General features: G+C 42.3%; 1 protein-coding gene across 1 annotated transcript in view; it reads left to right on the top strand.

Moving 5' to 3' along the window:
- Positions 1-365: 365 nt before the first annotated feature.
- Positions 366-14,891, top strand: part of Slc25a12 (solute carrier family 25 member 12) — a 94,207-nt gene continuing 79,681 nt past the window's right edge. Inside the window, exons 1-2 of the mRNA XM_028762947.1 lie at positions 366-425; positions 1,367-1,420. Of these exons, the coding sequence (XP_028618780.1) occupies positions 414-425; positions 1,367-1,420 (66 nt within the window). The 5' untranslated portion in view covers positions 366-413. The remainder of the gene's footprint in view (positions 426-1,366; positions 1,421-14,891) is intronic.

A 14,891-nucleotide genomic window follows, 5' to 3' on the forward strand; every position in this document is an offset into this window, starting at 1 on the left:
TGGTTGTCATAAACTCATTATTAATGGGACAAGCTCTCAAATGTTTCCAAATCTTGCTCAATACAGGCCCCAAGTGTTTCTTTAAGCCCCAAGAGGGAACTGACTTTGGCTGAAGTGGGTGCCCAAAACCACACCCACTGCCAGGCCCTGGGACTTGGGGCTGGCCCAGAGGCACCTCTGCTCACGCTGCGCGTCGGAATCCAGTGGCCGGAGCTCCGGTGTCCCCCGCTCCCGCAGATGGACCGACCGAGGCCTCTCGGTGCGCACCACTGTGCTCTAGCTCATTTGCATATAGACGGGCGCGGCGCTGCGACAGGAGGGAGCGCGGGCGCGGCCCCGGGCCGTGGCGCGCGCGCGCCCTGACAGCTCGGCCCAGCTCGCTCACTCGCTCGTTCCCGGCTTCCGAGCACAGCATGGCGGTCAAGGTGACTCCAACTCTCTGCTGCTGCTTTTATTGCATAAGAGACGTTCCAAGGGCCCTGAGTGCAGCCCCCCGCCTCTTTCCGTTGCTTTCTTTGCCTGGTTCTTAGCCAGTGCGTCCAGGGGCTCTAGATTGCGGGTGGAAAGCTATGCTGGGCTTGGACCGGAGCGAAGAGGATGCCCGGCTGGGGGAGGGGAAGGAGGAGGGATCGTGAGTTGTAGGGGCTCCTGAGGACCATGGTCGGGAAGAAGAAAAGAGTAGTGTTTTGTCCTAGGTACATGGGATTGCGAGCACAGAGTTGGAGAGCATTAGAGAGGGACTGAGAGCAAGCGGGCAAGAAAGCCGGGGATACCCAGGGCATCCGCGGTGGGGGAGGGGGTGGGTGTTGTCATTTGGGGCCTCTATACAGCCCAGGGCACTGGTTGACATTTGTCTGGCAGCTTGCCGGATGTCGAAAGTATCCGTATTGTGGCAGCTCTCAAGGTTTAGTTCTGATGGAGAAAGGGTCGCCAAGATGACGATGTACTGTTTCTGCTTTCCACAAGAAAGGCTGCTAGGCCCAGCTATTAATTTGGCTGTTTTACATCTCCTGTTGCTCCACTCTTGAGGCTCTTTGAATTTGTAGCTTGGTGATTGCTACTGTATTGCTAGTAGATGTGGAATAAAGTAAACGATAACATTGGTTTCCCTTTCCAGTTCACAGGAAGTACCGTCTGTAATTTGCTCTAGCTTGGATTATTCACACCCTTTTCTCCCACCCCTTAGCCGTAGATCTCTGGTTTGACAGGTGTTATCAGCAATTAAGCTTTGGAGTTGTTTCTAGACTAAATGGCCATATAAAGATAAACGTGTTGTTAGCAGATGTAAGCTATAATCTAAAGAGATTATGTGGTTTCTAGCTAAGCATTAACCAGTCATCCCCCCCCTTTGGCACCCCCCCCCCAGGTGCATACAACCAAACGAGGTGATCCTCATGAGCTGAGAAACATATTCCTACAGGTAAGTTAAAGAATTTTACATTAAGGAAAGAATGGAAAGAATATAATCGTTATTCCTCTTTAAGCTCGAACTTTTGAGAAGTGTTCTTTTCACAAACGTGAGTGGGGGATGTCGTCTGTACTCGTTTTGTTTTGTTCTGTTTTGTTTTTCGAGACAGATTTTCCTTGTGTAGCTCTGGCTGTCCTGGAGCTTGATCTGTAGACCGGCTGGCCTCGAACTGAGAGATCTACCTGCTTCTGCCTCCCAAGGGCTGCGATTGCCTCCATACCCGACTGTTTGTACTTTTAGTAACAAGCGATTGAAAGATTTTCCTTATATTGGGGATTGATATGAGATTTTCCTGGAGTTGCTGTTTTGGTTTGCATGACTTAGGACGACTTAGAAAGTTTTTCTCATCAATGTCGTTGTCATTCGTTGCACAGATATTATATGGCTATTGTAGTTGCGCTTTCCCCTCCCACTTACTGCAACCTTAGATGGGGGCGGGATGGGGGTTGGTACAACATGTTTGCTTTAGATTCTTTTGTAAGGAGGCTGGTGAGATAGCTCATTGGATAAAGGTGCTTTACCCAGAACACATATAAATATGGACGGAGAGAACTAACTACAGAAAGTTGTCCTCTGACTTTCATATGTATGTGCATGTGTACTAGTGCTGACTTACCCGACCCTTATAATAATAAATTATTATTTCTTTTTAAAAAAGAAAAGGGGTGGGAGAGACGGCTCATCAGTAAAGAGCACTGTTTGTTCTAGAATACCTGGACTGGGTTCCCAGCACTCATATGGCAGCACTCAACTGTCTGCAACTCCAGTTCCAGGGAATCTGACATCTACTTATGGCCTCTGAGGGCACTACATGCATACGGTGCATAGACATACGCATTAAAAAAAGGAAGAATTGTTGTAAGGATTGACCTTATAATACCTTACTTATGTTAAGCTTTTGGAATCAGTCACCTGACTATGCTTAGTTTTTTTGTCTTTGCTTTCTTAAATTCCTAAAGTATTTTACTAAAGGTTGTGTTTTTCTCAGAAAAGCTGTTTTTGACAATCTTGTATTCTGGATGTGGATTCTCTGTAGACTATTAACCTTGGGCAGACTCCTTCTGGGTATTACTTTCCACTGTAAAAAATGAAAGGTGACCTTCAAGGTTCCTTTCGATTCCAAAAGTCTATGATTCTATATTAGGAACAGATTCTAGCATCTGCTAAGGAGCCCAAGCTAGATGGCACTTTCATCTGAGACAGTAGTTTCCTTAGGCCTGGTGGGGAGGAGGTTGCATAGATGACCACACACACTGTAGTTTAGGAAAAAGGATTGGTAAAGGCAGGGGTGTAGGCCAGGGACAAAGCATTTGCCTACTTTGTTTGTAGCCTTTGATTTGAATGTTTGCACCAAAAGAAGAAAAAAAATTAGAAAAAAAAAAAGAGAGTTATTTTTAATTTTTATGTTTTAGATTAAGGCTTTCTATGTAGCATAGCCTTCCTTCTTTCCTTCCTTTCTTTTTTCTTTTATTCTTTCTTTCTTTCTTTCTTTCTTTCTTTCTTTCTTTCTTTCTTTCTTTCTCTCCTTTTTCCTCTCTTTGTTTGTTTCTTTCTTCCTTTCTTTCTTATGTCTTTATTTATTGGAGACAGGCTGTTACCATATAACTCTGGCTGGCTTGGAACTATTACACCAGGATGCCGTCAACCTCACAGAGGTTGCTGGGGGTATCCTTGAACATGTTTGATCTTTCTGTCTCAAGTCTCCTGAGTGCTGGGATTATAAGTGTATACAACCATGCTTCTAAGGAGCCTTAAGTCTTACAAAGTGTATTATAAGGATCCCTTTCTGTAACAAAACTAATTATAATAGAACCACACCACTGGGCAGTGGTGGCGCACACCTTTAATCCTAGCACTTGGGAGGCAGAGGCAGGTGGATTTCTGGGTTCAAAGCCAGCCTAGTCTACAGAGTAAGTTCCAGGACAGCCAGGGCTACACAGAGAAACCCTGTCTCAAAAAAAAAAAAAAAAAAAAATAGAACTGCACCATTTGTGTATTAAGATCTTTGTTCCTCACAAGTGTTCTTTGGGGTTCACAAAAATATATTAGTATAAACCTTGTTATGTGATTAGGGTCAGTTGTTTTGTGGAGAGTTTGTTTAATATGGATAATTTTATGTTTTGGTTAGGCATGGAAAAAATAAGCTGAGATGCTTTATGATGTAGTGAAAAGAGCCTTGTTCCAGGTATCAGGAACACGTGTGTCCCTCCCCACAAGTTCAAGGATACTCCCAATGTAGACCAGGCTAGTCTTGAACTCACAGAGATCTGGATGCCTTTGCCTCCCAAATGATGACATTAAAGATGGTCATCACTACAGCTGGCCTTTTTTTTTTTTTTTAAAGGAATATGAGTTTAATTCCTAGGCCTATATCTCTATAGCTACTTATCCTGAAGCTAATTATTTAGACTTTCCAGGTTTCATCTTCTCATGTGGGACCCAGTAGAACATAAGGAAATGGGAACTGATGTCTTTTCTAGTTTTAGAAATTCTATATGGAAAAGAAAATGTGACTCATTATTCATTTGTTACTGGTTTGTGTGTGCTGTTGTTTGGGGGTGGGTAGTGATTGTCGGAGCTTGGAGAGTTCATAACTATTCTATTTTAGTTTTTCATCTGCTGTTTTGCATATTTCAGTATCCTTTTGCACATCATCATCATCATCATCATTATTATGTGGTGCTGGGGAAATCAAACTCATGATATATATTAGGTAAACATTCTACCACTGAGTGACACCCTTACTTTTTAAGATATTATTTGATGTTATCTATATTTTATTTTTGTACAGAAAACTTGTGGTTTATTAATTTATACTCATCACTAAACAAAGTAGTGACTCAAGCATTATTATTATTAATTAATTATTTTGTTTGTTTTTCTAGTCAAACTCTTGTTACATAACTCTGGCTAGTCTGATTCTCACTATGTAGCTCAGGCTAATCTTGAATTCAGTGTTGATTACAAGCAGGAGGCACCATACTTTGCTTCAGCATTATTGGAAGGCAAGAGAGAAACAGTGTAGAGTTGCTTAATCCCCAGGAAAGCATAAAACTGCTGGAAAGACCTTGTATCTAGCTGGAGCAATTTTTTGTTACCTTCTAGCATTTTAAGATTTTATTCCTGGTTTGCCTACTTCAAGCTATAGTTACTTAAAACAATTGGTTACTTGTATAAAAAGTTTTATTATAGATCCATATGGCTTTTAACATCTTAGCTATAATAAACAAAATATATGCTAGCTACATCTTTCTTTAGTATTAAGTATATTTATCACACATATTTTTGTAAATTAAGTTTATATGTGTACAAGTGACTGTGGGAAAGTGGGCGTGTACATGCCACAGTGCATGTGTGGAAGTCACAAGCCAACTTTCAGGACTCAGTTCTTTCCTTTCACAGTGGGCTCTGGGCTTGAACTCAGGTCTTCAGAGTTGCATAGCAAGCTCTATCATCTGCTGAGCCGTCTTACCCTTCAAAGCTATTTACTAAGGTCTATTTGTTATGTCCCATGTGCTTGCATTTCATTTAGTAGTAATCATCAAACTAAATAACTGGATAGTAATTGAAGCAGAGGATTGAGCCAAGACCCAATGTTGGCAGAGCCCTTCCTCTCTGAGGCCTCCTTCCTTCCTTCCTTCCTTCCTTCCTTCCTTCCTTCCTTCCTTCCTTCCTTCCTTTCTTTTTTTCTTTTTCTTTTTTTTTTTGGTTTTTCGAGACAGAATTTCTCTGTGTAGCCCTGGCTGTCCTGGAACTCACTCTGTAGACCAGGCTGGCCTCGAACTCGGAAATCCACCTGCCTCTGCCTCCCAAGTGCTGGGATTAAAGGCGTGCGCCACCACTGCCCGGCTCCTGCTTCCTTTCTAATAGACTGTGGTTGAGGAAGTCAGGAAGTATGAAAGTGAAGACATGGCCGACGTAGAGCAGTTGTGTTGGTTTGTCTGGAATGGAGGTTCATGGAATAATGGCAGTGGCTGCTGATGGTTTTCAATCGTTTAGAGAGTATTAGTATAATAGCTCAGAGCTCTAAGCATATTTTGTTAATATTCTTACTGCTCTTCTGAGGTAGGCTTGGTAGGTCTGTTATGTAGATTAAATTAAATGGCTTGGTTAATGTTATTGAGTTCATAAGGGAAACTCAAATCAAATGAGTTCCAGAACCCATTCTCTTTCTTTACTCTCTTTCTTTCTTTCTCTCTTTCTTTCTTTTTCTTTCTTTCTTTCTTTCTCTCTCTCTCTCTCTCTTTCTTTCTTTCTTTCTTTCTTTCTTTCGAGCAGATTTAGATTTAATGGGTCTCTTAATTCCAGGTCAGCCTCCTGATCTACAGAGTGGGTTTCAGGACAGCCAGGGCTACACAGAGAAAAACCAAACCAAACCAAACCAAACCAAACCAAACCAAACCAAACCAAACCAAACCAAACCAAACCAAACCAGCTTTAGTGGACTCGATGTCTTACACCTTTAACCCAGCACTCGAGAGGCAGAGGCAAGTTGATCTCTCAGGGTCCTAGGTCAGTTTGGTCTTCCTCTCAAGTTCCAAGCCAACCTGGAACTTGGGAGCGGGGAGGAGCAGCTTTATGGGGTATGTTAACTTGTAAAGCTATGTTGTAGAAGAAAGAATCTAAAAGTACCCCTCCCTTTCTTAGGACAGGATCTCACTATGCAACCCTGGCTGGTCTAGAATGCTTTTTGTAGACCAGGCTGACCTTGAACTCAGAGATTTACCTGCTTCTCTAGTGCTGGGATTACAGACTCACACCACCATGTCAGGTTAAAAATCCCCCATTTTTGATCCCATTTCCATTCACCTCTAGAAGACCTTTTATTATCTTTTTTTTTTGTTTGTTTTGTTTTTGTTTTTTTTAAGACCAGGTCTTACTCACTTAGTAGCCCAAGCTCATCTCCACCTTGCAAGCCTCTTGCCTCAGCTCCCAAGTGTTGAGTTCACAGGCAGTGCTCCCATGCCCAGGCCTAGAACGTATACTCTTAACCCTTACATTGCATGCTTAGAGGATTTTGGAATGGGGTGGTGGTTTTTGTTTTTGTTTTTTTTTGAAAGAAAGAGTTAGAATAGAGATTTTAGCAGCTATATTTTGCTGAGGATATTAAAGACAAAATAATCCAGCTACTTGGGAGGTAAAATTAAAATGTGCCTCTGTGTTGTAACTACCTAGGAAAAATTGGCTGAGGGGTTTGGGTTTGAAGCAGTAGGTAGGCTCTGTGGGTTTCTGAGTGGGGAAATTGGAGTGACGAGATGTGGCAGCTCTTTGTGTGTGTTGGGTAGAGTGTGGAGAGATTGGCAGTAAGTGGGGGTATCAGCTAAGAGGCTATTGAAATGATCCATGTAGGAATAATGACCTGGGGAGCTAATGTCTGGGGAAATGGAAAGGCAAGATAACACCAGGGACTTTGTAAGCACAGAAGCTTGGATTTGCTGTTAGCTATGGAAGGATTGGAGGAACAGTGAATCTTGCATTTTTAGGAAGAGTTGCCAATTGATAGAGCATCTGTTTATGGAGTTGGAGAGGTTGGCTACAGAGGTAAGCTTGATTGTAAATAGACGTGACCCACTAAGTTAAAGTCACGTTAGGATGGACACAAGTATGTATATGTGCTAGACAAATCCTTGTTAACTGGGCAGAGAACCAGGAGCCAGTTTATTGCTGACATTCCTAGTTGAAGGGGGCAGGAAGAACTGAGCTGGGGAGGGGTGCCATGAGAGTTTGAAGTAGGAGCTTCACACAAAGGCTAAGTCAAAGGCTAAAGTATGCATCATTTCCTTAGTGTAGTGTGGCTTGGGTAGAACTTGGAAGTAAATTGAATTCAGTATCATTTGAGCTTTCTTCTAGAAAGTCTATATAGAGGGCTAAGGAAAAGGCTAAGTGGGTAAAGACTTGCCACACAAGAGTGGGGACCAGAAATGCTTAAAGCCCACATAAAAGCCAAGCAGGGGTGGCGGCTACAGCCTGTAATCCATTTACTGGGGAGGTAGAGTCTGGGTTCCGTAAGCGATCTTATTCCAATGTTAGAAGAAACTCAATGTGAACTTAGGGCCTACACATCCACATATGCATCCACATACATGTGAACACATATACATGCATACTACCCATGGCTCACAACTATAGGTAGCTCCAGTTCCAGGGATCCAAGAGGCATGTATGTGGTGCACATACATATACTTAGCTATGTAAAAACATACATACATACATACATACATACATACATACATATAGTAAATAAATAAATCTTAAAAACCCCCCAAAATAAACAATGACCTCTAGGATTGTGCCTTTCCCTTCCAAACCCAGGAAATCTGAGTACAACAGACGGATTCTTAGATTGTTCAACTATGCTGTAATTTTACATCTGGTCCTCAGGCTAAAATTTTACTACGGACACCCTTATAACTGTCATCTTTCCAGTTATCTCTTTCTTCTAAAGCCTTTCTCTGCCATACCCTATCATTGATCCAGTTTCTCTCCATCAGAAGTATACAGCAGTGAAAGAATAAGAGACAGGAGAGGTGGGGACAGAGGATGCAGCAGGGTGGTTGTTCCAGATCTGACAAATGTCAGAAGGATGACTTAGCCATCTCTGTGCTTTGTGACAAAGAAGGCTTGTAACAAATTTGTACAATTTTTAAAGGATCTCTTAATTCTTTTTAGTTGGTAGACTTTGTGTCCGCTTAATGATTTATTATGGGCTGGAAGACTATACAGCTATGTATGCTGGACCAAAATTTGCTGAGATAACAGAATTTAAATATTATTTTGATTCCTGTTCTTTTCTTCATTAGCACCAATGGACAGTGAAGGTCATAAGACAGATGAAAGTGTACTTCTGGACTGAGGTGTTATTTCTTGTTTTTAGTTTGCGATGCATCCAACCCAAGACCTTGGTCATACTGGGCAACTGGTCTACCACCCAACACCATCCCTAGCCCTATCTTGCTGATTTTAGATTGAAGAATTGAAGGTGGTGGTGATAGTGTAAAGCGAGAATGAGTTTGAGATGATGTGACTGCTTGGTGGAAAAGAGCATCCTCCAGCTCACTAAGCACTTGTTTACTTGCTGTGTTGTTTATCTTTGGGAAGAAGGCTGAGAAGGGACTGAAGCAGGGCTTTGAGCAAAGGGCCTTCCTGACCAGTGTTGTCACATGTGGGAGGTGCATCACTACAGAGCCACAGCAGAGATTTTAAGGAGTTGGGGACATGGCAGTCAGCACAGTGCTTGCCACACAGCATGAAGACCTGAGTCTGGATCCCCAGCATCCAGGAATGGCTCAGACATAGAAAAACTCACACACACAAACAGGTTACTACAGGGATGACAAGTTCAGTGAGGAGATGAAAAGCATGATGAAGGGGCCACGATTTTCCACCGTTTCAAGAGGTTGATGAAAGCTCCCGAGCGTGTATTAGTGTTGTGAACTGAACGGCAACTCAAGGTGAAGTGCTGGAAAGGATTCCAAGGGCGTGGCTCACATCTATCCAGCTTGGATGTACAAAATGGTTCGATATATTCAACAGCTAGAAAAGAAGCTAGTGGGCTTGAGGCATCAGTCACTGGGGAGGCTCTGTCCAGAAATGAGCCATGTCCAGCAGGCCTTTGTATCTAGGCCATGTGAAGAATTTGGATTTTTTTTTTTTTTTTTTTTAGCAGCAAGATAGAAAAAAAAAGTGAAGACCTTTTTTCCCTTTCAAATGGTTGAAATTATAGTTTCAACCGAACATATTTAAGTAGATCATATTGATAACGTAAGCTGCTCTTTCTGTTTCCATGCTTCCTTGTGGATGGCTGTTTTGCATAGACTCTGATTCTTTGGGTTTAATTTCCTTTATCTGTCAACAGTGCTCTTAGAACATCTTGAACTGGATAAAGACATGCAAGAGGCCTCAGAATCCAGTTGGAGCCAACATGGTCATTGCAGATAAACTGACATGGGCTTTGTTTTGGTTTTTAACTTCTTGTGTGTGTGTTTGGTTTGAACTTGTCTTGGTTTTATAGACTGGGTTTCACTAGGTGGCTCAGGTTAAACTTGAACTCTAAATCAGCCTTTCTCACACTCCAGTGTGCTGGGTTATAGGCATTGGCCACCACACCTGACTGCCAACATGAGTTTGAATCCTTATTTGACCCTTTTTAAATGTGCCTTAGGTATTTATTATATTGCCTTTGGAGTCTATTTTCTTTCTAAGGCTAATACACACTGTACAGACGGGTGTTGTAAAGATTAAACGAGGTGAGCCGGGCGGTGGTGGCGCACGCCTTTAATCCCAGCACTTGGGAGGCAGAGGCAGGTGGATTTCTGAGTTCGAGGCCAGCCTGGTCTACAGAGTGAGTTCCAGGACAGCCAGGGATACACAGAGAAACCCTGTCTCGAAAAACCAAAAAAAAAAAAAAAAAGATTAAACGAGGTGACTGCTAAAGTATGCCTGTTATCCTAAGAACTGAACCAAGTTTAGTGTTTTGTTCCAGTTCTGCATAGAGATGAAGACTCCTTTCCCCTCTGAATACTATCTTAAGTTTTTCTTAGATAGCTGTGCTGAAATTAATAAAGTGACTTAGCTGTTAATAGGTGTTTGTCATTGTACTGGCTGGTTTTGTGAATCAACTTAACACAAGCTAGATTCTTCAGAAAGGAAGGAGCCACGGTTGAGGAAATGCCTCCCATGAGGCATTTTGTGGGTGGTGCCATCCCCAGGCTGGTGGTCCTGGGTTCTATCCGAGAGCAGGCTGAGCAAGCCATGGGAAGCAAGCCAGTAAGTAGCACTCCTTCATGGCCTCTGCATCAGCTCCTTCCTCCAGGCTCCAGCCCTCCTTGAGTTCCTATTGTCCTGACTTTCTCCAGTGATGGACTTTGATCTGGAAATGTGAGTTTAAGTTAACCCTTTCCTCTCCAGCTTGCATTTTGGTGTTTTCGTTGCAGCGATAGAAACCCTAACTAAGGAAATCATCATGTATGAGTAATCAGGTGCATTCTTAAGACATGCATCTGAGTGTCTTCACAAGGCCCCATGTGCAGATGGAGCAACCTTGTGATAATTCTCCTGGACAGTTCTGAGGAGATGTATGGTCGTAGTCTGAGGCTGGGAGATATGATACTATGGCAGGCAGCAGCTGTTTCCTCTAGAACTGTCAGTTGTTTAGTGGGGACCAGAAAAACAACAACGGTTCAATTATAAACTGTTAGTACATTCAGAATCACTCTGTTAATTTCAACTTAAAAAAAAAAAGCCTTTTTGTGGCTGGAGAGATGGCTCAGTGGTTAAGAGCACTTGCATACAATCTGAATTTGGTTCCCAGCACCTGCTGAGTGGCTCACAACCATCTATAACCCTGTTCCAGGGGATCTGATAACCTTAGTCTGGCCTCTATGGGGGAGTGTATACACACACACACATACACACACACACACGCTCACTCAAACACACAAATAAAAGTAAAATATCTAACTGGACTGTGGTGGTCTATGCCTTTAATTGTAGCACTTGGGAGGCAGAGGCACATGCATCTGTGAGTTTGAGGTCAGCCTGTTTCACAGAGTGAGATTAAGGACAACCAGGGATACCCAGAGAAACCCTATCTCAAAAAACCAAAAAACAAACTAACAAAAAACATATATTAAAAAATAATAAGATCTAGGCCAGAGTTGTTCACTGTCTTTGGTTGATCTGTCACTCTGATCTTTTCAACATCTGCTCTCAGGATAAAAGGCCTTCTTTTCCTGTGGCAGAATGTTGGTCTAAACCTTAACACCAAGGTATACTATCTCCCTAGGAACTGTATATTGATTATCAAAGAGACACAGCTTGTCCAGGCTTGTGAACATATACGCTCCTTGTATGTTCCCATGGTTACTTAGAACAAGAGATTGAAGTATTTATTTGAAGAACAATACAAATTAATTATTTATCTTAATCTCCCTTGGGAGGATTCCTGGTTCCAGTTATTGGATTCTCTGAGATCATTATTTTATTTCTAAGGTTTCTGATCATTTGTAAAGAGAAAATCATTTTGGAAGAGCCAGCACTTACAAGACTCTTTCTTGATCTGTTAGGAATTGCATTGCCCTAGCTGACATTAGGCCTAGCTATAATGGACAGAGAAAACATATATGTGTTTTAAGTTTTACGATCTTTTTTTTTTTTTAAAGATTTATTTATTTTACTTATGAGTACACTGTAGCTGTCTTCAGACACACCAGAAGAGGGCATCGAATCTCATTATGGATGGTTGTGGGCCACCATGTGGTTGCTGGGATTTGAACTCAGGACCTCTGGAAGAGCAGTCATTGCTCTTAACCGCTGAGCCATCTCTCCAGCCCAAGTTTTACGATCTTTTAAAACACAAATTTAGTTTGTTATTGTGACACTGTTTCTTCCTTTCCACTTCCACATGGGTTTGGGGGTTGACCTGAGGTCATTAGGCTTGCGCTGTCAGGTGGCAAGCACTGTTATCCACTGAGCCATCTTGCAAGCCCAATATCAAAATATTTTTGTCTGTTCTTAATGCACATATGAGGTGTAAAGAAAAACAAGTGATAACATTTAAGGGAAGCATTCTGAGCAAGAAAGGCAGGATTCTGGAGAATTTTGTTTGCAAAAAAAATCAAATGGATTTTGTTTCTGATGGATTTGAATATTATATGTAAATTTAATACTTATATTAAACACAGATTTATGAGACTGGGACGTAATTTAGTTAGTAGAGTACTTGCTTGGCCATCACAAAGTCCTGAGTTTGCCCACCACCTCATAAAATTGTTACAGTGGCACACATCTGAACCTTTTACCTAGAGGAGGGCTGAGGCAGGAATGTCACAAGCTTGAGGCCAGACTGAAGTAGGCAGCAAGACCTTACCGCAAAAAGACTAGAACTGGGCTGTTAAGTTGGCACAGCAGGTACAGGTACTTCCTGCCAAGCCTAAAGACCTGGGTTCTGGCCATGGGTTGTGTCTCATACACACAGTAAACAATAAGAGAAATATATTTTAAAGCATATAAATAAGTAAATGGATGAAACCACTTTTCCTTAAGTCATGTGATTTCAGTAAGCTTGGAAAGTTTAATACCACTCACTAAATTTTTCTTTTAAAGTATTTCTATGCCTTAATAAAGTTCTTAAAATTAAAAAGTCAGTTTGGCCTTTTTGTTTGCTTGGTTTTGAGGTAAGATCTTACTGTGTTGATCTGGTTTGCCTGGAACTTTCACTGTAGTCAAAGCTGGACTCAAATTCATAATCCTCCTGCCTCAGTTTTCTAAGAGCTAGGTTGACAGACATGAGACACCACACCCTGCTTGTCATGTGTAGAAAGTTATTTCTTCCCCCTTGAAACATTTATGAGAGAATAAGCTTTCATCTCCATGGACTCAGTGTGTCAAAAATAAGGTGGATCCCGCTGCTGTGGAAGGGTTGTGTGTCAGGTGTGCTGTGGCGTTTGCTCCTCATGCAGGCTTCGTGTTCAGTGAAAGGGCATGCGTTCCTGACTAAATTTGGCTTCTGTGGGAAGCACAGGCAGTGAGGGTGGACAGCGGGAGGATTAGCTTCATGCTCTCAGTCCTTGCCCTGGTACATATTGTCCTTTTCAGTTGTTCTTAGAACTCATGTTTCTACGTGGGAAATGGCTCTGGCTGACACCTCTAGTGACCAACCTCAGTGACTGTCATTTCCGGAGTCCGTGAAACTGCACGGATGTTAAGATCTGAAATGTTAGTTTATCCCAACTGGACCAGTTCTGGAGACACAGTTTTGACTCAGGTTACAGCCGAATGTTGGATATGCAGAGAGAGAGCTGCTTAGAGCAGTCACAGCTGACCTGCTGGCAAGCTGTCCCCTGGGCAGCCTTGGTTTGAGAGGCAGAGTAAGAAAAGTAACCCTTTCATGTTAGGGGGAAAGCAGAAAGTTCTGTGAGGAGGGAACTTCACTCCCCCGTCCTGTTTCCAAGCATGCCCCCCCACCCCCACCTGACAGGATCTTTCCCTGTAGCCCTAGCTGTCCTGGAATTCAATCTATGGACCAGGTTGGCCTCAAATTCAGAGATCCACCTGCATCTGCCTCCAGAATGCTTGGATTAAAGGCATGTGCCACCACCAAGCTTCCAAGCATTTCAGTGTTGAGTTCAACGCTTATGTTTTCCCATTTCCCCTCTCAACAATGGGCCAGCTTTGGCTTGCAACCCCTTGTCAGAGAAGAAACTGAGAAAAGTAGTGGGATAGTTGCTGATTGACAGATGCCGTCCACCGGCATTGCCAGGCTGTTCTCAAGGCCTTTGCCTTAGCTTCCCACGTAGCTGCAAGGACAGTTGCCACAGTGCTCAATTGACTTTTTGCCAAGAAGCCCCCCCATGAGTTACTGGCCCCCATTTTATGACCCGTTTTCTTGTTCATCATGCCGAGCTTCCTAACCCTGGGATGTGTCTTACTCACCTGCAATGAGACCTGTCTGCTTAGACCACAACTGTCTGGCACCGTGCCCAGCATGGGCTTAGGATGAGTGTGCAATAACACAAACAGATCTGATTTCCACAGATTTTGGGCTTAAAAAGTAGTTTTTCTAGATATGTGGCCTCAGTTTTGGTATGCACATTTTTTTTTAAAGTGTTTGATCTTGTTACATTACATAATCTCCGAGTTCAAGGCAAGCCCCGTCTAGTAAGTGCCAGGACAGCCAGAACTACGAAGTGAGACCTTGTCTCAAAAACAACAACAAAACTAAAAAATAAAACAAAACAATTAAAATATATACATATTCTGGTTATCTATTCAAAATTCACCACAATTTTAAAATGTTTTATTTTAAATTATATATAATTTTATATCTATCTATTCATATATATCAAGGGGGGGATATGTGCATATGAATATAGTTGCTAGCAAGAGTATATCAGATTCCCTGGAGCTGGAGTTAAAGGTGGTTCTGCACTCCCTGACATGAGCACTTAAAACTAAACCCTAAAGGCAGTGAGTGCTTTCAACTGCTAAGCCATCTTTCCAGCAAGAGTTGCCATGCCCAGAACTGAAATAAATACATGTGTACTGAAATAAATACATATATGTGTATACACACACACATTTGAATCAAAATCAATGAATCTGGTTTTTTAACACACACCATTCAAACAAATTACATTTTATCATCTTTTTTTTCTTCTTCTTTGAGACAGGGTTTCTCTGTATAGCCCTGGCTATCCTGGAACTCACTCTGCAGACCAGGCTGGCCTTGAACTCAGAAATCCGCCTGCCTCTGCCTCCCAAGTGCTGGGATTAACAGCATGCACCACCACTGCCGGCTCTTTTTTTTTTTTTTTTTTTAAGATTTATTTTTTATATGTGAGTACACTGTCATTCTCCTCGGGCACACCAGAGGAGGGCATCAGATCCCGTTACAGATGGTTGTGAGCCACCATATGGTTGCTGG

This window comes from Grammomys surdaster, unplaced genomic scaffold, assembly GCF_004785775.1.
Source record: "Grammomys surdaster isolate TR1022 unplaced genomic scaffold, NIH_TR_1.0 136, whole genome shotgun sequence".
NCBI lineage: Eukaryota > Metazoa > Chordata > Mammalia > Rodentia > Muridae > Grammomys > Grammomys surdaster.